The sequence below is a fragment of the Carcharodon carcharias genome, chromosome 8 (genome assembly GCF_017639515.1).
Source record: "Carcharodon carcharias isolate sCarCar2 chromosome 8, sCarCar2.pri, whole genome shotgun sequence".
NCBI classification, from domain to species: domain Eukaryota; kingdom Metazoa; phylum Chordata; class Chondrichthyes; order Lamniformes; family Lamnidae; genus Carcharodon; species Carcharodon carcharias.
This window is the reverse complement of record NC_054474.1, coordinates 126,214,294-126,240,061: the sequence shown is the minus strand read 5'-3', so window position 1 is coordinate 126,240,061 and position 25,768 is coordinate 126,214,294. Positions and strand designations below refer to the sequence as shown.

Here is a 25,768-nt window from a genome sequence, read left to right as displayed (position 1 = left end):
CAGGAGTCAGGGGGGATTGAAACATGAGAAGGATAGAGGTGTTAGGTTTGAAGTACAAGTAAACAGGTTAGATCAAACATTCGCATTTTTAGATAAGTTGAGAATTTGTTTAAATATCAAATGGGAGTCAGAGTACTAAGAAACATGTTTGCATTTTGCAGGAGTTCCATAGATAAAGAGTAGTGGGAAAATTATATTTTATTGTCCCAAAGCAAAGACATAAAGGCATAAAGGATTTTGGAAGGATTTGAGCTTCAAATGGAACAGAGCGGTGGGGGAGATGGTATTGTCATTAACTAGTATTCCAAAGACCCAGTGTAATGTACTGGGGACCCGGGTTTGAATCCCACCACAGCAGATGGTGAAATTTGAGTTAAAAGTCTGATGACTGTCGTTAAAAACCTATCTGGTTCACTATTGTCCTTTAGGGAAGGAAATCTGCCGTCCTCACCTGGTCTGGCCTACATGTGACTCCAGACCCACGCAATGACTCTTAAATGCCCTCTGAGCAAGGGCAATTGGGGATAGGCATTAAATGCTGGTCTATTCCAGCTAGCGACACTTATATCCTATGAATGAATTAAAAGAAAGAGATGAAAGGGAAAAAAGATGTTTTAGAGTTACTGAGGAGAGGTGTGGGGACCCAGGTCCCTAGAGCATTACACTGGATCTTTGGAATACTAGTTAGTGACAATACTGCCTCCCCCACCTCTCTGTTCCAATTGAAACTCAAATCCTTCCAAAATATAAAAAGAGATAGCTGGAGCTGAGCTGGGAGATGTTAGCTCCAGTGTGGGAGGAAGTGCAGTTTGAACCAACCATCCAGTCAAGCCAGAAAAGTATTGGCTGCAACAAGCAATTTTATTCTGACGTAAATTCCACCGCAGATTAGAAGATGGTAGTAGTCATGTGATATGCCTTTATTGAAGCTACAGTAGTTTGCCTTATATAATTACTGGATTTTTTTTTATAGTTAACATCTATAAGGGAGTATTGCCTGAAGGCATTTATTTGTGGATCTGACCAAGTAAAGAGTCTTTTTGGGGAATGTTTTGTAGGAGTAACTGTAATTGTGTAACTGTAATCTTGTGTGCTTAAGTTTTCTTTTATTTTTGTTAACATACAATCATAACAATAGGTCTTGCCAGAGGCAATGGCCTTTTGGTGAAAACACATTTATTTACATGTTAACTATTTACAAAGTTTAGGAAAGACCAAGACATAGCTGGAGCTACTCTTTAAGATGCCTCTCAATCACCTTCTCTGAATGAGTGACATCGCTGTGACATAGTTCCTTACATACATGGTCAGTAGCTATTATTAGAATTAACCCTTTACTCCACATAAACTTGGAGGAGGAAAGGCATTCTATTTCAATTTGTTTGAGCACTGATCAAGGTGAAGAATGTTGATGCTGGGAATGGAGTGCTTACTATTTCAGGCAATGAAAGTCTGCATGAAGGACTTTTAAGTATTTAGCGTCCTCTACTCTGCTTCAAACTCAGAAAATCACCACCACTACAATGCAATGTGATAATTCTTCCATTTCAAACACCAGCCATCCTTAGGCCTGTCCAGCGGATGCGATTTATCAGAGCCCAGCTTTGTACTTTTAAGCTCAAACCCGCTAGGTGTAGATTGAGACTCTCAAACATGTTTACGTTGAACTCTTACAGCCAGCAGACAGGAGAGACTTTAATTTCTAGCCTGGATATAAACCCAGGTACCAGAGCTGAAAGGCTAGTGTCTAAGCGCCACTGCACCATCCAATACCCCCAAGCTCCTCTCAATACTTCATTCAAAGGATCTTATGAAATGTTTGAAGGAAGTGGCCCTTTATCCAATTTGATCTGATCTTGTGACCATACCATAGAACCATATAGCACAGGAGCCCATTCAGCCTATCATATCTGCCAGCTCATTGAAAGTTATCCAATTAGTCTCACTCTTCTGTTCTTTTCCAGTACCCCTGTATTTGTTTCATTTTCAAGTATTTATCCATATCCCTCTTGAATCCTTTCTGGCAGTGGATTCCAGATCATAATAGCTCGATGTGTAAAACAATCTTCCTGTTAGTTTTCAAACATCTAACTGAAGAGAGACCAGATGCAATGTTACGCCTGAAGCATGGCACTGAAGTGACGTCCTGGATTATGAGCTCAGGTCTTAGTATGGACCAGGAATTCTACAAGAGCAGCCCAAGATCTTCCCCATGTGCAAGGTGGCTACTTTCAACTTTCCATGGTCACTTAGCTCAAGTCCAGAATCCAGTAGCACAAAGATCATGAACATGAATCCATACCTCACCACCGAAGCACTACTAGTACATTTTATTCAAAAGATGTTTGCAAAAGCACATGAAATTTTCACCATGCACTACTGCACTGCACAATATACGTAAACATTGTGCTCTTACATTTAAAGTTGCAGAACAAACTGACAATCTCATCTAGAGCTCACTGCAGTCACAGACACCTGAGAATGCACAACCTGGAGTGCAGCAATCAAATGTTAATCTATTCCAGACTCATTATTCACTAAAAACCCTGACGAATGTTGCTCCCTTTCAGTCGACAGTGTGGGCAATGTGATGCATAGAGGCTAAACAGAATCTTTATATGTAATAAACAATTCCAACACAGAGACGAGTATTTTAAAAGCTCTACATTACCAAATGGAAAAATAAGACATGCTTAAACACAAATATAGCAGATAAAGTAAATTGACAGGAATTGCTGCCATTGCCTGTATGCTATGCTACATCTCAAATATTTTACCCAATGTATACCATCACTGGCAGATACGCAAAATTAGGAACAATTTTAATAACTGCTGGTTTCTGTTAAAGTGTAAAAGTGTAACCAAACTAAACTGTGTAGATTATATATTGCAGGAGGAAACATCCCTTTCTAAACATTGCAGGTTTCACAGTACCCTTCCATTTCCAGACAGATAAATAATGTAAAATAAAAGCAAAATACTACGGATGCTGGAAATCTGAAACAATAACAAAAATTGCTGGAAAAACTCAGCAGGTCTGACAGCATCTGTGGAAAGGAAGACAGAGTTAACGTTTTGAGTCCGTATGACTCTTCATCAGAACTAAACAGGAATAAGAAATGTGGTGAAATATAAGCTGTTTAAGGGGGGTGGGATAGGTGGAGCTGGGTAGAGGGCCAGAGATAGGTGGAGGCAAAGGAGAGATTGCCAAAGATATCATAAACAAAAGGGGTGTTGACTGTGGTGATATTAGCTAAAGGACGTGCTAATGGTGACATTAAGGGTAGAAAGCAGGATGAGCAAGTGACGGATGGCCCTTGTAGGGATGGGGTGGGGGGAAGGGATCGAAATAGGCTAACAAGTGGAGATAAAACAATGGATGGAAATAAATTTTAAAAATAATAATAGAAATAGGTGGGAAAAGAAAAATATATATATAAAAAATATAGAATAATTATTTAAAAAAAGGGATCAAAAAGAGAGTGAGGATGGAGGAGTTCATGATCCGAAGTTGTGGAACTCAATGTTGAGTCCGGGAGGCTGTAAAGTGCTTAACGGGAAGATGAGGTGCTGTTCCTCCAGTTTGTATTGAGCTTCACTGGAACATTGCAGTAGTCCAAGGACGGACATGACCCTGACCTTCCTGTCGCTTGCCAATTCAACATACCGCCCTACTCTCATGCCTACCTCTCATTCTTCTAAAATTCAGGGATTATAGGCTTAGTTCACTCACCAGGAGTCAGTCTAGTGAAGCTTCATTTTATTCCCTCAAATGCTAGTATATCCTTCCTTAGGTAAGATCATCAAAACTGTAGACCACATTCCAGGTGTAGTCTCATCAGGGCCCTATACAATTGAAGACTTGTTTACTCTTATGCTCCAACCTCTTTTAACAAAAGTTAACATACCATTTGCCTTCCTAATTACTTGCTGCATCTGCACATTAGCTTTCTTTGATACGTGTATAAGGACACTCAGTCCCTCCGAATACCACCATTGCCCAGACTCTCACCATTCCTTCACCTCTAGCCCCATCCCCAGGGTGTTTCAGCGTGAGGCCTATTCTCCCTGTCTATTGCAATCCCAAATAAGTTCACAGTGTGCTGCCCATTCCCATACCATGAGCTCCAAACCAAACAGATTTACTGTGTAGTACTTATTCCCTCACTCCCAGTGCCATCCCTAGCCTGTTTTATGGTGTGCATGTATGCCCTCACACTCTAAAGCATGGATGCTTCTTCAGATTTGAACACTGTAGGTTCTTTATAAACACTGTTCCAGTTCTAGAGGGTTCAAGTGGCTATGACTGCTCGCACGAAGGCTATAGCGATCTTAACTGTGTGCACAGAAATTTCTAGAATGCACGTGCCTGTCATTTTCTGACCATTCTTATTTAGCAAAATAAGAGAATGCTTCAGCTTTCAACTGAGATGACTCATTCCACTGTTACCAGGGAAACAAAGCCCCATGCTGTGTTTGCTGAATGAACACCTCCAGAAATGTCACATGCATCATTCAAATAAAACTTTTAACCTTTATTGGTACAAGCTTCTCAGTGCAGACCTTTAATAACTATGGTAATGAATGAGCAGCCAAACACCTTTGTTAAGATACTAAAAAGTACCCATCAAAGCTGTACTGAGACCTAATTAAAAAAATTAAAATGTGGAATTAAATCATGAGTGAACTCAGCAAACTTTAATCCACGCTCAAGTGCACGTAATGACAATAAGGCCATACAACATATATAAAATGTTATTCAGATCATTAATGGACCCAAAGCCCCTTCAGGACAATTGCCCAGGGCAAAGAAAAGCAGCAAACATCAGGAATTGGGCGAGGAAGGCAGCTGAGCGCCTTCCCAATTTTGACAGAGGACACACACTTGAAGCAGGAACTTGTCTTTTCAGATGTTGACAGGCCTTCTCAAATCAAAGAATATACAGCACGGAAAGAGGCCATTCAACCCAGTTGGTTCATCCTGTCAGTTATGCTCTATATAAGAATCCCCTCATCCTCCTCCATCTCACCCTATTAGCATATTCTTCTACATGCAGCATTGTTTTGCACTTGGTATGGACCTTGGTTTTAATTCACATTTATAGTAATCAGGCTTTAGCTTCTTAAGGTAAAGCTGCACTCTCACTGCTTGAGCACCAAGAGTCTTTTGTGTTTTGCTAATCATTTGGAAGACTGTCAGTTTTCTAATGATACCCACTTTGCCACTGAACGCAGGACTGATTCAAAAATGCCGAATGCAACCATGCTTGCAGCCTTGGCATTGTGCTGGACCCTGAGCACAAGAATGGGCTCCCTATACAAACATTCCAAGCATGAGAGTTGGATTAGAGTCTCCTTCCACTCAACGATGATGGGAGCAGCCAAGAAGCCAGAGCTACCTCACATTCATCGCTGTTAAAAATTATGTCAGCGCCACATTGATTATTACTGAATAGCTGCATGTAACGTTGGGTTTTATTCTAAACACGGATGGTGCAGAGTGAGCAGCAAAGAACAGACTCACCTGCTCTTTAAATGAAACAAAAAGTGCTGGAAAGACTCAGCAGGTCAAGCAGCATCATGAAAGATCTAATGAAAGGTCATCTTGACCTAAAATATTAACTCTGTTTCTTTCCACAGATGCTGCCTGAACTGCTGAGTGTTTCCAACATCTTCAAGATTTTGCTTTTGTCATCTGCTCGAGTTTGGCACACAGAGAATTTCAAAACTCACCTACAATAAGGTGCACAGCCTTAGGTGGAACCTTGGGTGAGGAGACATAAGGAGAAGAGATGAAGAACAGACATGTATACACTTCTTAGAGTTACCTCTTAGTAATTCGAGAGTTCTTTTAACTCTGGTTTACTGGGAGATGACGCAAACTGGTTAAGTTTATGCACACGATGATATGTAAAAGTATTCTTGCAACTTGGGAATCTGGGCACTAAGTGATGACATACCTAAAGGAAATTTTGTCTCACTGAAGTGACATGCTTTTCTTACCTGAGGGTACCTGCGCTTGATGGAGTTCAAAGCTCCCTCAGGAAGTTTGGCTAGTTCAGAATCTCTCACTGCATGGACTGTGGTAGCAGAGGGCTGACGAGTTAGGGCTTCTACCTGTGTGAAGGGAAGAGAAACAGGACCCATTAGGAATAAATTTTATCTTGATACATAACCTTCGACAATCACTTTTTGCAGCAGCCGCGGGGAATGAAGAAAATAAGTTTATAGCAGTAATATTTGAAGGTCTAAACCTCTCAAGTCTCCACATTGTTTCAAACATTTTGTACAGCATTGATTACAAGAGCCTGGCAACTCTGGACAAGTTACTAGCATAAGCTTATGGAGAATGGACTGGTTTAAATTGAGGCCAGACTGGTGGGATAAACGTTCCTCTATCGGCTGGTTATAAGGGACACCATTTGATAGGAGGTTTCTGCAGTACCAAGCCAATTGCTGGTGGGTGCAATGCCATGGCAAAAGACTTCTCCCTCAAAGAAAGTCTGGACTCTGTGTTCTGGAATTCCCTCCTTCAAAATCACCCCCCCCCCTAACTCAGTATCTTCCATTAAAACACTCCTTACAACCTACCTCTTTGACCAAACTTTTTACCATCTGACCTAATTATCACGTGGCTGGGTGGCATGAAGGTGCTGATCAATACATAATTAATTCACATACCATTTGAAAACACTGAATTGTCAATCTTAGCCAGGGTAGGGAAGTGAAAACACCCTGGCACTTTGCCAATTTGGGTGATGGGGGTGGGCAGCTGAAACAAGAGATAAATCCTGATGAGGCGCTCATTCATCTTCTATGAATGGGCCACATAGTGGGAGGGGTCAGGAAACAGTTCAACTACTTGCCCTTTTGGCCAAAACACATCATTAGATTGTCATTGAAACAAGAAGAAAGAAATGAAAGGTACAGATGATTCGGAGATCCTCAGGTCTGACAACAGCCATAAAAAGAAAATTCTCAACTGACTATGTGTATGGCATCTGGACCAGTGACATTTACAAAAGGAATATGTAAACACTGGTAAATATGCAGAAGTGAATAAGAGGGTGGGAGGAGGGCTGAGGCTGTAAGGATAGATTCAAAAGGTTAAATTGCTACATTTTACAGAGATGTTTAAAGGATGAGATGTACTAACATACAAAAAATGATGAAACCAGTTGGTCCATCGTGAAACAAAAAAAAATTGCTGGAAAAACTCAGCAGGTCTGACAGCATCTGTGGAGAGAAGGGCAGAGACATTTTGAGTCCTTATGACTCTTCTTCAGAGCAGCTGGTCCATCGTGCCTGCCTCGCAATCATGATGCCTTAAGCATTGCATCTCACCTCAGTAAAATATGAAATATTAAATGGTTTTGCTAAGGTATATTATGAAGATTATTTCACAGTAAGGCACTAAGGGCTTCTACGGTTCTGTACTCTGCAACTCTACCTCCAGCCCCACATTCAAAAGTTTTCTCAAAACCCTTCTTTTCAACTCTGCCTTTTGTTATATTCTATAAAGTCCAGAGATGAAGGATAAAACTGCAGCCCAATCTTTGCACACTTCATAAACTTTTAATTACAGAGATACACATTACAAACATGCACCTTCTAATCCAACAACCACAGTTTCACAAAAGCAAACTACTGCAGATGCTGGAAACCTGACATGAAAGCAGAAGATATTGGAAATACTCAGCAGGTCAGGTAGCATTGGATGAGAGAGAAGCAGAGTTAATGTTTCAGGTTAATTGCCTGATACATTAACTTTGCTTCTTTCCACAGATGCTTTCTGACCCACCAAACATTTCCAGAATTTTCTCTTTTTGTTTAACTACAGTTTCAGTCTATTCCTACTTATTGAAGCACCAGTGAGCCCCCAGTTAATTTCCACCACCTTGATACAATTAACACTTATGATTTGCTTCACACCCACCCCACCACTACACAAACATTTTCCCTTCTCTTCACTAATCCTTGCAAAGGGTTCTGAAATGTCTTTATGTCCTGGAGGAGGGTTACAGAAATGCAAGTAGTTGCAATATGACCCACATATAGAGAAATAAATTTAGATCATATACTGGAATAAAGTACTTCACACACCATGATAAATGTCTTGAATCATCTCCCAGACAAGCTAGCTGAGGTGCAGATTTTGAAGTGTTCAAAACAGTGCAATTCCAGGTTGGGAGGTTAGCATACTGCACAAATGAGGCTCAGGGTGTTGAATGGGCTTTTCTCGACCTTGACTTGTTTTAAACTTTGAACAAGAAATCCAGCAGCAAGTTCATGAACCGCAGGTCAACACAGAATTACTACCCAAGGACATGCTTACAGTAAATTCATCCATGAGGTGTGGGCACCTCTGACAAGATTGGCAGCTATTGCCTATCCCTAGTCACTCCATAAGAACATAAGACATAGGAGCAGAAATTAGGCCATTCGGCCCATCGAGTCTACTCCGCCATTTCAATCATGGCTGATAAGTTTCTCAACCCCTTTGTCCTGCTTTCTCCCCATAACCTTTGATCCCCTTACCAGTCAAGAACCTATCTATCTCGGCCTTAAATACACTCAATGACCTGGCCTCCACAGCCTTCTGTGGCAATGAATTCCATAGATTTGCCACTCTCTGGCTAAAGAAGTTTCTCCTCATCTCTGTTCTAAAAGGTCTTCCCTTTACTCTGAGGCTGTGCCCTCGGGTCCTAGTCTTTCCCATTAATGGAAACATCTTCCCCACATCCACTCTATCCAGGCCTTTCAGTATTCTGTAAGTTTCAATCAGATCCCCCCTCATCCTTCTAAACTCCATCAAGTATAGACCCAGAATCCTCAAACGTTCATCATATGTTAAGCCTTTCATTCCTGGAATCGTTCTCGTGAACCTCCTCTGGACCCTCTCCAGGGCCAGAACATCCTTCCTGAGATACGAGGCCCAAAATTGCTCACAATATTCTAAATGTGGTCTGACCAGAGCCTTATAAAGCCTCAGCAGCACATCCCTGCTTTTATATTCTAGTCCTCTCGAAATAAATGCCAACATTGCATTTGCCTTCCTAACTACTGACTGAACCTACAAGTTAACCTTAAGAGAATTCTGGACTAGGACTCCCAAGTCCCTTTGCACTCCAGATTTCTGAATTCACTCCCCATTTAGAAAATAGTCTATGCCACTATTCTTCCTACCAAAGTGCAAGACCTCACACTTACTCACGTTGTATTCCATCTGCCACTTCTTTGCCCATTCTCCTAATCTGTGCAAAACCTTCTGCAGCCTCCCCGCCTCCTCAATACTACTTGTCCCTCCATCTAGCTTTGTATCATCTGCAAACTTAGCCAGAATGCCCTCAGTTCCTTCATCTGGATCATTAATGTATAAAGTGAAAAGTTGTGGTCCCAACACTGACCCCTGCGGAAGTCCACTAGTCACCGGCCACCATCCTGAGAAGGACCCCCTTATCCCCACTCTCTGCCTCCTGCCATACAGCCAATCTTCTATCCATGCTAGTACCTTGCCTCTAACACCAAGGGCTTTTAACTTACTGAGCAGCCTCCTGTGTGGCACCTTGTCAAAGGCCTCTGGAAGTCCAAGTAGATAACATCCATGAGGTGATGGTAGGGCACCTTATTGAACGGTACCCTCAACCTGTTCATCAATAGCGTTTGAATTTAGTCACATTTCTTTAATATGTTATGTTGCAGTCCCTGAACTAACTTGACTAACACGCTCTGCAATGACTCCAGTTGTCACAAGGACATTTCCCCACAGTACAGAAATTTCTAAAACAACTGCAGTAAGAGTCCAGACCACAGATATCCTTGAACAATGGATAAATAGCGCTTTGCTGAATGACACAATTAGGTGGAATGAAAGTTTTGTCATTTTCTGCCCGAAGCAACTCAGTCCTATAACCAACTGTATTCTTGCAGTATTTATGGGTAAAGAGTGATATAGATTGTATGAAAATATCTGTCAAGTAAAATTTGCAAGAAGCAGAGGGCAAATAAGCTGCAGCTAATGTGTAGCATTTACAAACACCTCCAACCATATAACTATGAGGTGCTGCAGGTAGTGTTTTTTGGTAATCCTTTCAAAGAATGCAAACATACAAATTCAAATATCACAAACTTAAAAGTAAGTCCTGTTTTAAAAACGTGGTATTGTTATGTAGTTTTAACCCTGTTTGCTAGCACAGCATTTGTGCTTTGGTCAAATGTTTTAGTTAACTAAAAACAACTCTATCCCCCATGGTTGTATAACATCAACAGTAACCCACAGGACAAGCTGCTTGCTCCCAGACTTCTATTGTTACACTTACTTCTATGCATTAAAGAGAAAACATCATAAAAGGGAGGATGAAAAGGAGGGAGAGGGTACATGGACCTCCATTACTTTCCTCTCCCTACGCTTTGCCATTCCAAATATCTCTTTCTTTGGCTCAGCATCCCATGTTGTCTGATTACTCTTCTGTGAAGCAGCTTCGAATGTTTTTCTTTTCCTAATATAAACACAATTGTTGTCTTTCACACCCTACATCCAAATCTCCCTTCTCTTTTCCAGAATCTTCATCCCTTGCCTCTTAGGTCCTTTGTGCCTCAGTTTTTCCTCCAATCCAACATGTTAATTATCATAAAAGCAAAATTATCCTTTGTTAATTATCATCACAGTTTCCTACTGTCCAAACAGGGGTAGTGAGAAGAACTATTCCAGCTCAAATACCCTATTCTCACTGCAGGAGACAAACTCATTTTGGACCATGAAGGAGAATGGAGTTGCTCCCACATCTTCTCTCTATAAGTACCTGGAGAAAACAGAAAAATCAAGTATCTGAGGTAGGGGAAGGGACTGCACAAACAACAATGAGCTGAAGTTCCAGTTAATCTGTTTGCGGTTATGTTGCTTAATGACAACAAGAGTAAGTCACTTGATCTACTGAGCAGCTCCACAATGCTGTTTACAACTGCAATTATTATATAAATTACTTTTGCAAGCCCAATACACACTTTCTTCTCAATACTGCTACTTTCCAAATGCATCCACCGATTCTGGCATCTAGTCACTTGGTAAAATAGGACTTGAGTATTGCTGAAAAAGAAACATCCTGTCTAAATTTTCGTCTTGCACTCATCAGTACAGATCGCGAGAATTCCAACAGTAAAAGGAACAACAATTTATATTTACACAGCACGTTTCCTTTTTTCAGCAATACTCAAGATTTTGCATCTATCACTTTCTGAGACAGGGAGTTCCACATTCCCACATCCTTTGGTGAAGATCTTTCTTCCTAGATTCACTAAAATATTGAAGGGAATTGGCAGGATATATAAACATTTCAGTCAGACCATTCCACACTTCTCTCTCTCTAGGTAAAATCTCAAGCATATCCAGTTCCACATAACAACTCAGTCCCTTCACCTTTCCCCAAAAGGAACGTTGTCGACACCTAGCAAGTTGGAGCAATGCTGCTATATTGACATGGTATTACCAATTACCACAGATACAGGTTGCTAGTGGGGTATAGAATATCAGATGTTCTGACTATCAGTGTTTAGAAGCTCCAGCAGAATTGTATTTAACAGATGACCATTCACATATCAATAGCTTTTCAATTATTTGGGGTTACAGAGTCTCTTTCTGATGCAAGACCACACATTTTGAGAGATGCTTCTCCTCAGGAGAACGGGTGGTCTGAAATGATAAGTTGCACTGATTTTTAAAAAGTTCCTGACAGTGATCACTTTAGAGGAATGTTATATGCCTGAAGATCAGGGAGGCAAATAGATTAGGAAGAGAATGGGAGGTCAAGGATAAAATGGAATCAATTTATTGAATTGTTTAAAGTTAACAGATATACAACCCTAGCAAGGGAGAAGACAATACAGGGGGGCTAGTGTCAAAATTGGGAGAGTTGTCTCACAGACCAGTCAAGCAACAGCCTCTCATAGTCATGCTCTCAGAATCATACCTTACAGATCATGTCCCAGATGCCACCATCACCATCCCTGGGAATATCCTGTCCCACCAACAGGGCAGACCTGGTAGAGGTGGCGGCACAGCTGGGAGGTAGTTGCCTAGGGAGTCCTAAACATAGACTCTGGAGTACTTGAAGTCTCTTGGCATCAGGTCAAACATGGGCAAGGAAATCTCCTGTTGGTTACCACGTACCGTTACTCCTCAGTTTATGAATCAGTACTCCTGCATGTTGAACATGGAGCTTGGAGGAAGCACTGAGGGTGCCAAGCACACAGATATTCTCTGGGTGGGGGACTTCAATGTCCATTCCTAAGCGTTGCTCAGTAGCACCACTACAGACCGAGCTGGCCGAGTTCTAAAAGACATAGCTGCTAGACTGGGTCTGTGGCAGGTAGTAAGGGAACCAATATGAGGGAAAAACATACTTGACCTCATCCTCACCAATCTACCTCTCACAGATGCTTCTGCCCTTGGCAGTATCGGTAAGAGTGACCACCGCATAGAGCTTGTGGGCATGAAGTTCAGTCTTCACATTGAGGATATCCACCATTGTGTTGTGTGGCACTACCACCGTGCTAAATGGGATAGGTTTCAAACAGATCTAGCAACTCAAGACTGGGCATCCATGAGATGCTATGGGCCATCAGCAGCAGCAAAATTGTACTCGACCACAATCTATAACCTCTTGGCCTGGCATATCCCGCACTCTACGATTACCATCAAGTCAGGGGATCAACCCTGATTCAATGAAGAGTGCAGAAGGACATGCCAGGAGCAGCGCCACGCATGCCTAAAATGAGGGGTGAACCTGGTTAAGCTACAATACAGGCTTACTACCAAACAGCATAAGCAGCAAGCAATAGACAGAGCTAAGCAATTCCACAGCCAACGAATCAGATCTAAGCTCTGCAGTCCTACCACATCCAGTCATCAATGGTATTGGACAATTAATCAACTCACTGGAGGAGGAGGCTCCACAAATATCCCCATCATCAGTGATGAGGGAGCCCAGCACATCAGTGCAAAAGATATGGCTGAAGCATTTGCAACAATTTTCATCCAGAAGTGCCAAGTGGATGATCCATCTTGGCCTCCTCCTGAAGTCCCCATCATCACAGATGCCAATCTTCAGCCAATTCAATTCATTCCACGTGATATCAAAAAATGGCCAAAGGCACTGGATAATGCAAAGGCTGACAATATTCCGGCAATACTGCTGAAGAGTTGTGCTCCAAAACTTGCCGTGCCTCTAGCCAAACTGTTCCAATACAGCTACAACACTGGCATCTACCCAGCAATGTGGAAAACTGCCCAGCTATGTCCTGTACACAAAAAGCAGGACAAATTAAACCCTTCCAATTACTGCCCCAATCTACTCCCAATCATCAGTAAAGTGATGGAAGGGATTATCAACAGGGCTATCTGGCAGCACTTGCTTAGCAACAACATGCTCAATGATGCTCAGTTCAGGTTCTGCCAAGGCTACTCGGCTCCTGACCTTATTACAGCCTTGGTTCAAACATGGACAGAAGAGCTGAACTCCAAAGATGAGGTGAGAGTGACTGCCCTTGACATCAAGGCTACATTTGACCAAGTGTGGCATCAATGAGCGCTAGAAAAACTGGGGTCAATGGGAATAAGGGGAAACTCTTCAGTGGTTGGAGTCATACCTAGCACAAAGCAAGATGGTTGTAGCCATTGGAGGTCAATCATCTCAGTTCCAGGATATCATTGCAGGAGTTCCTCAGGGTAGTGCGCTCGGCCCAACCGTCTTCAGCTGTTTCATCAATGACCTTCTTTCCATCATAAGATCAGAAGTGGGAATGTTCACCGATGATTGCACAATGTTCAGCACCATTCACGGCTCTTTAGATACTGAAGCAGCCCATGGACTTCCAGAAAGCCTTTGATAAGGTGCCGTACAAAAGATTAATATACAAGATAAGATCACACTGAGTTAGGGATAATATGTTAGCTTGGATAGAGGATTGGCTAACCAACAGAAAGCAGAGAGTCAGGATAAATGGGTCTTTTTCTGGATGGCAAGCTGTAATAAGTGGGGTGCCACAAGGTTTGGTCCTTGGGCCCCAACTATTTACAATCTATATTAATGACTTGGATTCAGGGATAGAAAGTACCTAGCTAAATTTACAGATGACACCAAAATAGGTGGGAAAGTAAGTTGCAATGAAGAAATAAGAAATTTACAAGTGGATATGGACAGGTAAGGTGAATGGGCCAAAATTTAGCAGATGGAGTTTAACATGGATAAGAGTGAAGTCATCCATTTTGGTCGGAAGAATAAAAAGGCGACTTATTATTTAAATGGAGAGAAACTTCAGAATGTTTTAGTGCAGAGGGATCTGGGTGTCCTCATGTATGAAACGCTGAAAGCTAGTATGCAGGTACAGCTGGTAATAAGGAAGGCAAATGGAATTTTGGCATTTATTGCTAAAGGAATAGAGTATAAAAATAGGGAAGTATTGTTGCAACTGTACAAGGCATTGGTGAGACCGCACCTGGAGTACTGTGCACAGTTTTGGTCCCTTTACTTGAGGATGTAGTTGCACTGGAGGCAGTTCAGAGGAGGTTCACTAGATTGATTCCAGAGATGCAGGGCTTGCCTTATGAGGAGGGATTGAGCAGTTTAGGCCTATACTCGCTAGAGTTTAGAGGGGTGAGAAGAGATCTAATTGAGGTATATAAGATGCTAAAGGGGATAGACAAAGTAGATGTGGAGCGGATGTTTCCCCTTCTGGGGCATTCTAGATTGAGAGGCCATAGTTTTAGGATAAGGGGTGGGAGATTTAAATCAGAGATGAGGAGGAATTACTTTTCTAAAAGGGTCGTGAATCTGTGGAATTCACTACCTCAGGATGCAGTGGATGCTGGGATGCTGAATAAATTTGAGGAGATAGACAGATTTTTAATTAGTAATGGGTTGAAAGGCTATGGGGAGAGGCTGGGAAATTGGAGTTGAAGCCGAAATGAGATCAGCCACGATCGTAATGAATGGCAGGGCAGGCTTGACGGGCTGAATTGCCTACTCCTGCTTCTAGTTCTTATGTTATGTCCAAATGCAGAAAGACCTGGATAATATTCAGGCTTGGACTCACAAGTGACAAGTAATATTCGTGCGACACAAATGCCAGGCAATGACCATCTCCAACAAGACAGAATCTAACCATCAACCCTTGACATTCAATGGCATTACCATCGCTAAATCCCCCACTATCGATAGCCTGGGGGTTATCATTGACCAGAAACTGAACCAAACTAACCATATGAATACTGTGGCTACAAGAGCAGGTTAGGAATCCTGCAGCGATTAACTCACTTCCTGACTCCCCAAAGCCTGTCCACCATCTACAAGGTACAAGTTGGGAGCGTGATAAAATACTCTCCACTTGCCTGGATGAGCGCAGCTCCAACAACACTCAAGAAGCTTCACACCATCCAGGACAAAGCAGCCCACTTGATTGGCACCTCATCCACAAATATGCACTCTCTCCACTGTTGCATAGTGACAGCAGTGTCTGCCATCTACAAGATGCACTGCAGGAACTTACCAAGCTTCCTTAGACAGTATCTTCCAAACCCATGACCACTAACATCTAGAAAGACAATGGAAGCAGATACATGGGAACACCACCAACTAGCAATTCCTCTCCAAGCCACTCACCATCTTGAGTTGGAAATATGTTGCCGTTCCTTCACTGTCGCTGGGTCAAAATCCTGGAACTCCCTCCCGAACAACACTGTGGGTGTACCTATGCCACATGGACTGCATTGGTTCAAGAAGGCAGCTCACCACCACCTTCTTCAGGGCAGTTAGGGATGGGTTATAAATGCTGGTCTAGCCAGCAAAGCCCACATCCAATGAATGAATTAAAAAAATACGATATAGTTAATAGTAACATATGAGAAATATTTACTGTCTTATCAGTAAAGGAGCATCTAATAGTGGCCATATTATATTTATATTTATTAATGGGCTTGAAGAGGAGATCGGCAGGTTTGTAAGCGATAGCTTTTGGCTTGAATTAAACTAACTTTGGATGTATGAGGGAGGAATTACCAGCCATACAATAAAATTGTTAGATGATAAATCTACAAGAAGTTGAGCCTATTTGAATAAAGAATTAGTGGATTCCAAAACATACACCTGAAAGGAAAGTAAACTAATGTTGAAGAAAAGGAGGCTTGTTTAAGGGCAATAATTTAATTACAAGATTGAGAACTGTGAATATTATAGAGAGCAACAAATGGGGACCCAGAAAATAAGGAGAGCAGAGAGGGTGTATGAAAATCTTAAATGTGATTGAGGATAACCGTAAAGTTTTCCGCAGCACATCAAGAAAAAATAGTCAAGGAAAAGGAGGGCCTAACAAAAATAGGCATAAGTATTATAGCAAATGAGAATAACTTAATGAATTTTTAAATGAATATTTTGCTTCAATAGAGAAGGAGAATACAACACCATATGTACAGGCAGTTTAGAGATTAGCAAAATGGAAAATCCCATTTGGAAAGATTGCAAATAGTAAAATATTAATATCTACTCCAATGGGATTGAAGCCAGACAAACATTCAAGCCTGGATGGTTTCCAACTTAGGGTATTAAAAATGGACAAGGAAATTCAGGATACATTGGTTCCAGTTTTTCAGATGTTGGGGCATCTACAGATAATACTGAAAGATCAGAAGGCAGCAAACCCAAGGCTAAAAGTCTTCTTCTCTTTCACCAAAGCTCTGTATTTTATTTCCCTTTTCCAGTAGTTTTAGAATTTAAGAGGGAAGAAAAGCAGGCTTTGAGTACAGGGAATTAGCAATAATATGAAAAGATAGGGTCATGCCTAACTAACCTAACAGAGGTCTTTGATAAAGTCACTGAGGGGAATAGAGGAGGATGAATGGATGCCACACACATTGATTTCAGAAGGCATTTGACAAAGAATTGCATTAGAAATTACTAGTTAAGATTAAGGCTCTTGGAATTGGAGACAATTTCAGCACTCTGGTTTTGGAAATCAGAATGATACAGAAAGAGGCAATTTAGCCTATTGTGCCTGCTCTTTGAAAAGCTACCTTATTAGTTCCACTCCTCTTTCACCAGAGTTCTGCATTTTATTTCCCTTTTCTAGTTATAGAATTCACTTCTAAATGTTATTATTTAATCTATTTCACCACCCTTTCAGCCAATGCATTCCAGATCATCATAACTCATTGTGTGAAGTATTTTCCCCTCATGTCACCTCTGCTTTTTACCAATTATCTTAAATCTGTGTCCTCTGGTTAGCGACCCCTCTGCCACTGGAAAGTTTCTCTTTATTCGTCAAACAAGATTTTGATCACTTCTATCAGATCTCCCCGAGGGAGAGCAACCGCAGTTTCTCTAGTCTCTCCACGTTACCGAAGACTTTCATCCCTGGTACGACTCTAAGTCTCCACTGCAACAGCACTACCTTCACCCACCCACTCCATTACTTTATCAAAGAACTCAATCAAGTTAATCAAATACAATTTGCCTTTAAAAAGAAATCCATGCTGGCTTTCATTCATTAACCCACATTTTCCCAAGTGCCAAATAACTTTGTTCCTGATTAATTGGGAGGCAAGAGGTGGAATTGCGATAAAAGGACATTGTTGAGCAGATGAATTCTCCCAGTATCTTAGCCAATATTTGTTCCTCAACCAACATCACTTTAAAGAAAAATAGATTACCATATTGGTGTTTGTGGGACTTCGCAGTTTGCAAATTGGCTGCCATATTTCCTTACATAACAAAAGTTATGCTCTCAAAAGACTACTCTTCAAAAAGTACTTAATCGGTTGCACAACACTGAGACGTTCTGAAGGCGTGAAAGGCACTGAATAAACGCAAGTTCTTTCTTTGATTGGTTGGACAATAATGAATGGTGTCCCCCAGGATCAATCCTGAAACAGAGAATGACAGCCTGCAGGAGATCATCTGATCTGGGACTGCGAGTGCCAGGACTAACCAAGCCTGGCCCCGTGCAGCTACACATGCTACCTCAACTGTGTGCAGTTAAGGAGGTACTGAAGATTGTTCCCTCTGTAGGTTACAACCAACCTTCAAATCAGACGTAAGTAGCACTTAATGCTGCAACAGGAATATTTCCTTCCTGCCAATTGGATCCTTTTAGAATCATATTTGGTTTGCAAAACACCAATTGATCATCCAGTTTTAGATTTAACATTTGGTATCATGCAATTAAATTTTAATTACTGCAGTTAACTTTTAAGTTTAGCATTTGGAAACTATTATTATTATTATAAGTCTCCACTGAACCAATGGAGGCAACTCCTCCTTAGTAGAGCTCCAAAAGTGTACTGACTGGTGTGGTTGCTCATTGAACATAGACTTGGTTGCATTTAGATGATTGTTCTTTGGAAGTCAATTACAACAGAGCAGCTTTCCAAGCTGGTATGGTTGCATATGACAAGTGGTCTCTCATTACAGGGGTCTTAAATGATAGATTCCATTATTTCCACTAGCATTTTGCATCTCCTCTTGGACATTAACTCTGCACCTTGTAGTTTACACTCATTTAGGTCTCTTTTAGTCTGCATGATGATATTGTCATTAATACTCCACCCTTCATGATTTATTTGCTCCCAAACTTGCCTAGCTTTTAATGCTACATCTTACTTCTCTTGTTGGGCGTGTGATAATTCCTCACATATTGGTCCCTCTTACTTATGTTAATTCTCAGTTTTTTCTCAACATCTGCTGAGCCTCCTTCATCCCAACAGGAAATTAATGCAGAATTGCAAGAAAAAAAGGCAAATATTCGTTTGGATAATATATGCTTTATAATCATGACACTCAACAATAACACCATTCTGACCATCAAACCAGCCACAGGAATAATGTTCCTACCATGATCATTTCGAATGAAAAAAAATTCTTCATATATTAATGTAATTGACTAAACAGGCATTGAAACTGTTTTAATTTATTGCAGATGTGAAACAATCTCAAAAATGAAAGACATTTGTACTAGTTTTTTCTGACCTGAATCCTGAAATTTATGAGCATCTTCCAATCTGCAAACTCTCCAGTGCCAAATAATTAAATTCTGACTTTACCCTGTGTTTACTTAACAAGTAGATTTTGTGATCTTAAAGGAGGCTGCTCCACCTTAGCAGAATATAACACTGTATAACACTTCATATGTACACATCATCATCCTGATCAAAAGCATTGCCACGGGACACCCACTAGTTTTCTAAATTCCTTCAGCACCTTATGCCCTTCAAAGCGTCAGTGTTAAGAAATCTAATTTTGTAGCCACTCAACTCCTAAACTTTTAATTGTTTCATTCAAACTAATCAGTTCATCAAAATCAGCACTGCAGGCAGAACCTTTCCATCAATGGCTTAGTGGAGAAAGTCACTGCACTGTGTTGTGCTCAATCACACAGGGTGATTACCAGGCCGTGCTACATCGGGCATGTTCAACAAGGGTAGCGGATGGAGCCATTGCAATTGGCTTCAGTGGTCTTGGGCTATAGGAGGTTAAATTAGCTTCCAGTGTGCTGATTGTCCTTTTAGTTAACCTTGTTGGCACAGCAGGAATAGAGTCAGTTGTGAAGCACTCTGTAGTTGCTTAGACCACCAGGGCTTATTCTTTAAGTTCAGGTGAGGAATAGTTGCACCAACCAGATATTGGAGGGCTTGTTTGCTTCTCCACCTGATCTGAAGGGAATGATTCTTGGTGGGTTTAAGTTTGGCAGACATCAGCTGCCCTCTACTGCATTACCCAAGTGACCATTCTTCATGCGCCAGCAGTTGATCTATCGGCAAGAATCTTTCCTTCATAGGAGGCATCACACCTGACCCTAGGTCCTGTTCTCAGGCGTGATCCACATGGAGCACTAGCTCCTGCCTTCTAAGGTAACCCTTCCCTAACCCAGTGATGCTGAAGCCCATTGTAGTATCCCTTCTGGCCAGCCTGAATGAGATCAGCTCACCTAGCAGCGGGCAGGAATAGAACCTGGAATCTGCTTTGCACCCTGACTCAGGACCATACTAAGCATATACTCATAGCTGCTGGGACCTCCATAACATTTTCATTGTAGAGATCATCAAATTACTCATTAACAGCTTATTGGAAGATAAGAATCAATTTTTGATTTTTAATGCTATATTTTTAAATTGAGTCGACTGAACATAACTAAAAATTACATTCAGAGTAAACAGGTGAGCAAGTCTAAAAATGATCAGAGCTGTAAACATCCTTACAGGTGATCAGTGGTTGCTAGGTGATGACAGCATCAATGATCCCTTAGCAATTACTCTATCAGCTGCTGACGAAGACTTGATCTAAAAATACCAGCTCACCCACAACCAAACTCAAGAGAGCAGGCAGGTTATTGTTCAATGGTTAAATGCCACAGGTTGTTGTGAAAGGTGAGTTGACTTTATCAGTGCCAGAAATGTTTCAGTCGAGTGTCGTTATGCAAACTCTCACTCTAGCTTTCAGCAATAACAGGGTGCCTGCACATAAGCAGCAAATGAATCTGCCCCCATCTGTGACATCTTTCTTAAAATTCTAAATCAACATTATCCATTTAGAATTCTGATGAAAGGCTATCGATCAAAGTGTTAACCCTGTGTCTCTCTCCTCAGATACTGTCAGATGTAAAAAATGTTTTCCAACACTTCCTTTGTTTTGTTGTCCATTTATAGGTAGGGTAGCATAATGGTTATGTTACTGGACCAATAACTAGAGGCCTCAGCTGAAGATCCAGAGACCACAGTAGCTGGGGGAATTGAAATTTACTTAATTAAATCACATCTGGAATAAAAAGCCATTACCAGTAATGGTGACCATGAAACGGATTGTCGTAAAAATCCATCTGGTCACTAGTGTCCTTCAGGGTGGGAAATCTGCTGTCCTCACACAGTCTGGTCCAAATGTAACTCTTAACTGCCCTCTGAAATAACCCAACAAACCATTCAGTTGTATCAAACCAGTACAAGAAAACACAATCGATCAGAATAAAACCAGAAGGGCCAGCAGCATCAACCAAGGTACCAGACCAACAAATGTACACCTAGCCCAGTGAACTCTGCAGTCCTCTTCAATAAAATCTGGGGGCGCTTGTGCTTAAATTGGGAGAGCTGGCCCACAGAGGAGCCAAGCAACACCTGATACAATAAGACTCACCAAATCATACCTTACAGACAATGTCCAGACACCACCATCACCAGGTATGACCTGTCCCAACTTCAGCACAAACCCAGCAGAGGTATACAGTCAGGAGGGAGTGGCCCTGGGAGTCCTCAAGAACCCCATGAAGTCTTAACACTTTATCAAATATGGGCAAGGAAGCCTCCTGCTGACTCCCACCTACTACTCTCCCTCAAATAATGAATCAGTGCTCCTCCCTGTTGAACAGCACTTGCAAGAAGCATTAAGGGTAGTAAGGACAGAGAATGTATTGTGGGTGGGAGACTTCAGTGCCACTAATGACTGAGCTAGCCAAGTCTTGAAGGACAGATTGGGCATGTGGCAGGTGGTGAGAACCAATATGAGGGAAAAATATACTTGACCTTGTCCTCACTAATCTGCCTGTCACAGATGTATCTGCCATGACAAGATTGATTGGAGTGATCACTGCACAGTCCTTGTGGAGACAAAGGCCAGGATTTTCTATGCCCACTGGCATCGAGCATGTTCAGTGGCGTGAACGGACAATACGGCGAGAAGGCCAAGAATCAGTTTCATGACATCGTGAAACCAGTTTGCAATCGCCCGCTCAGCCCGTCAATGTCGAGCCATGTTTCTCACTATCAGGTGTCAGGAACTTCATTGTAATACATCAGCACATCATTATGAAGCCGGCCAGCTCACCAGACTCATTCTCCCCTGCCCCCAGCATGATGAAGTGGCGAGGTGACTGTGTGCAGGCGAATCAGAGCTCATTGCCATCGAAACGGCATGTATCCCGGGAACGCATAATTAATGCGGCAGGTTTGGGGTGATACAACGTGAAAAGCCACCATTGCGGCCAGCGGGTAAAACATCGTTCTACCCGCCCGCTACTGCGCTTAGTGCAAATCTGGGATGAATGGTTCAATAAAAAATGCAGATGAGCATGCCAGGGGCACCACCAGGAATACCTAAAAATCGATTGCCAACCTGGTGAAACTACAACACAGGACTACACACGTGGTGCACTGCATAGGCTCTGCTACTGATGGAGCTAAGCAATCCCACAACCAACAGAGCAGATCAAAGCTCTGGAGTACTTACAATCCAGTCATAAATGGTGAACAATTAAACAACTAAACAGAGGGGAAGGCTCCAGGAACAGCCCCAACCTCAATGATGGTAGGAGTCCAACACATCTTTTGCAACTATCTTCAGCCAGATGTAGAATGGATGATCCCTCTCAACTTCCACCCAAGATCCCACCATCACAGACACCAGTTTTATTTCAATTCTCTTCATATATCAAGAAACAGCTGAATGCACAAGATACAACAAAGATTGCCGTGCTAAAGACTTGTGCTCCAGAACTAGCTGCACCCCTTGTAGCTGCGCTGAAACAAGTTGGCAACACTAGCAACAACCCAACAAAGTGGAAAATTATCCAGGTATGTCCTGTCCACAAAAAGCGGTGTGCACCATCTACAAGATGCACTGCGGCCAAGGCTTTTTCAACAGCATCTTCCAAATGTGATCTCTACAGCCTAGGAGGGCAGAAAGTAGGCAAGGTAGGCAAACAAACCTTGAAGTCCCGAGTGAAGCGCAGCCCGTCATGCAGCTGCATGGGAACACCATCACCTGCAAGCTCCCCTACAAGTCATGCACCTTCCTGGCTTGGAAATATATTGTCGTTCCTTCACTGTCGCTGGGTCAAAAACCTGGAACTCTTTCCCTAACAGCACTGTGGATGTAACTATACCACACAGGCTACAGCACTTTAAGAAAGTGGTTCACCAACACCTTCTCAAGGACAAATATGGATGGGCAATAAATGCTGGCCTTGTCAGTGACGCCCACATCCCACGCCAAATAATTAAAAAAAATTCTTCATATGGTATAAGGTTTTTGATCCAATCCTAATATTAGTGATATATACAAACACTGTGTCAAACAAGGTTATTTTTCCTTCTGTCAAAATGTTAATGAACTTCAGTCTATGTGTAAATTGCCTGACTGTCCCTGGTGTAGAATTATACCTCAGCTTGATTAGAAATTATCTCTGGACCAACGGTACTGGGTTTGTAACCCCAAGATCAAGAATTCAAATCTCACAATGGCAAACTATGAAACAATGTAACTTCATCTGAAACAGGTGGAAACGGGTTTGTACTCGAAAGAGTTACCAATGATTGTAGTGAATTGATATAATGTCCTGTCATTTCTGGAGCCTGGGTTCAAACCAACACTGATAGGATAAGACTGCAAGGATCAAAAGTGAGCTAATTTAGACAGAACACAATTAAACACTAAATGAGAATTTTGCTCAGTCTCAAATGGAAAGACACACTGATGCAATTGGGGTATTCTTGAGGTTGAAATTGCCATCTTGTTGTGTCAGACCTGTTCCTGATCCAGAAGTGCTTTTTGGAGCTGTGTAAAAGGTGCTTTAGCCTCCATCTAAACTCTGCTGCATCTGATCTGCGAGCCATACAATGGCTAAACTTGGAAAAACTTGCCATTACCTTCCTCTAAAACTCTGCTTGTCAATCAATCAGCTTTAGAGAAAAGTCAGATTATCTATAATGGAGCTCTTGGGAAAAGGCAGTTCATTAATCTTCAGCAGTTCAATTTTATCATTCATTCTTTAACACAAGGTGACTTTATCAGCACCAGCTCCCTGTTAATGAACTGAGAGAGAGAGATAAGCCTCTGCTGAAGCTGAGGAAATTATCATCCTCCTGGAAAGATACGGTGAACAAAAGGACCTTCCACTGACTGCGCAAGGGTGATAAAGGGAATATATAGAACAATAGCGAATATGACCGATTTCTCAAAATGTGCTAATTTCACATATGCATACACATAAATGCAAGTTGTTGCTATTTTGTTAATCACATAATAAGCAGATGACTCTGCATCTTCTGGTACAATTTTGATGAAAGATCATTGGCCTGAAATGTTAATCTCCGTTTCTCTCTCCACAAATGCTGTCAGGCTTCTCTGTACCTGTTAATTTAGAACAACTGTTTAATGAAAGCTGATTACTATTGTGGCTAGAAGGAGTTATTGAGAGCTGGATTCATGGTGTATATACAGTCAATTACAGTGCGGCTGGGAACAGAAACTGAGCCAAACAGAGGGACAGCTGGATTGATTCAGTTGAGGTAGTCAGCAACATAGGGTGCTGGCTGGGAGAAGTTACTGATGGTGGGATCAATTTATTTTTAATTGTACATTTCTATTCATTTTTCATCTCTTGAAGGGGCAGACCCCTTACTGGAGTGCCAGACACCTTCCAGTACCTCAACCAAACAAACATTCTTTATATGGTGAGGCTAAACACCAAGCGTCAGCAGACTATTCAGCCTTGGGAGGTATTCACAAACCAGCATGATCCTATCCTTACCAACATCTGCCCACATACATCTTTCAGCAGAGGTCACTGGGCAGAGAGAAGGAGTAGCAAACCTGATTTCATTCCTGTCCTTCCCAGAGGCATTTGGATCAATTGTAGCCCTCTTATTTATTCTACATAAACCTCAAGCATAAAACAAATCACACACGAAAAGTTACTGACTTGACCATTCTTGCTGGATTCCTTCCTTAACAGTGGGAAGCTGGACACAGAAATTGGATAGCATTGATTCCCATTATTTTCCTATGGGGCTGTTGGAATAGAGATGATGTACAATTTGGTGGAGGGGGGGGTGGTTTGCAGAACAGAGGGAGGGTAACTCATGCACATCAATGTAGGGCCTATGAGACACCAAATGTTTCCATGCACAAGCTGTGAAGTTAGTTCATTACCCGTGAATTTTTTCTGATGCATTTATGCGGTTATAATTTTCAAAACGTTAATGTTTGAACTAATTTGCTGCATATCCACTGCTTTATGTAAAGCTACATCACCCTCTTGTGGATATAAGACTTGATACAGCACATAGTCATAAAAACATTCACGAAATTATTTTTATGGAGAAATGCTCTAGTGATGTGCAATATAACACACACAAACACTGACAGTTTTTTGTGACTCCCCTGAGGGACTGGGATAATTAGAAAGAGAAACAAAAACTGGGCTGTGAAGAGTTTCATAAGAAAACCAGCCAGCTTTTGACTTATCACTCACATCTATGCACAATATTAAACTTGTGACAGAAACACCAAAGAAGCAAAGATTAATCTCCTAAAAGCAACCCATCAATTCCTGGAGTTGGCCAACGCTGAATCAGTTAGTGGCTTTCTTAAAGCATTGTGCAAGTTTAGGAATTGAAGGGAAAGGTAAGAAGTGATGGCACGAAGTATATGTTTTATGTATAGGCAGCTGGATGGGTTTGACAAAGCTTGCGGTAATGGAAAATTGGCATGATTGGAAGAGATCAAATGAGCTGAACCCATCTTGTGAGTTGGATTTCTTTGTTTTAGGCAAGATGCCCTCTTTAACTAGGTCCCTGCACCAGCTCCAAGACATCTGCTGGGACCCTAAGTGGGAATTTTCACCATTTTCCTTTTGCTATCTTTGTGGAACCATTAAAACAGTGACCGACACTTCAAAAGGTACACATCACAGGCAATGCAAAAGATCCAAGGCAGAAGAGCAGGAGAGGTCACTC

General features: G+C 41.7%; 1 protein-coding gene across 3 annotated transcripts in view; it reads right to left on the bottom strand.

The window, feature by feature from the left end:
* pnpla7b (patatin-like phospholipase domain containing 7b) overlaps positions 1 to 25,768 on the bottom strand; it is a 395,228-nt gene that overhangs the window by 165,310 nt on the left and 204,150 nt on the right. For all 3 annotated transcript variants that reach the window (XM_041193028.1, XM_041193027.1, XM_041193030.1), the window contains one exon: positions 6,004 to 6,117. In XM_041193028.1, the coding sequence (XP_041048962.1) occupies positions 6,004 to 6,117 (114 nt within the window). The remainder of the gene's footprint in view (positions 1 to 6,003; positions 6,118 to 25,768) is intronic.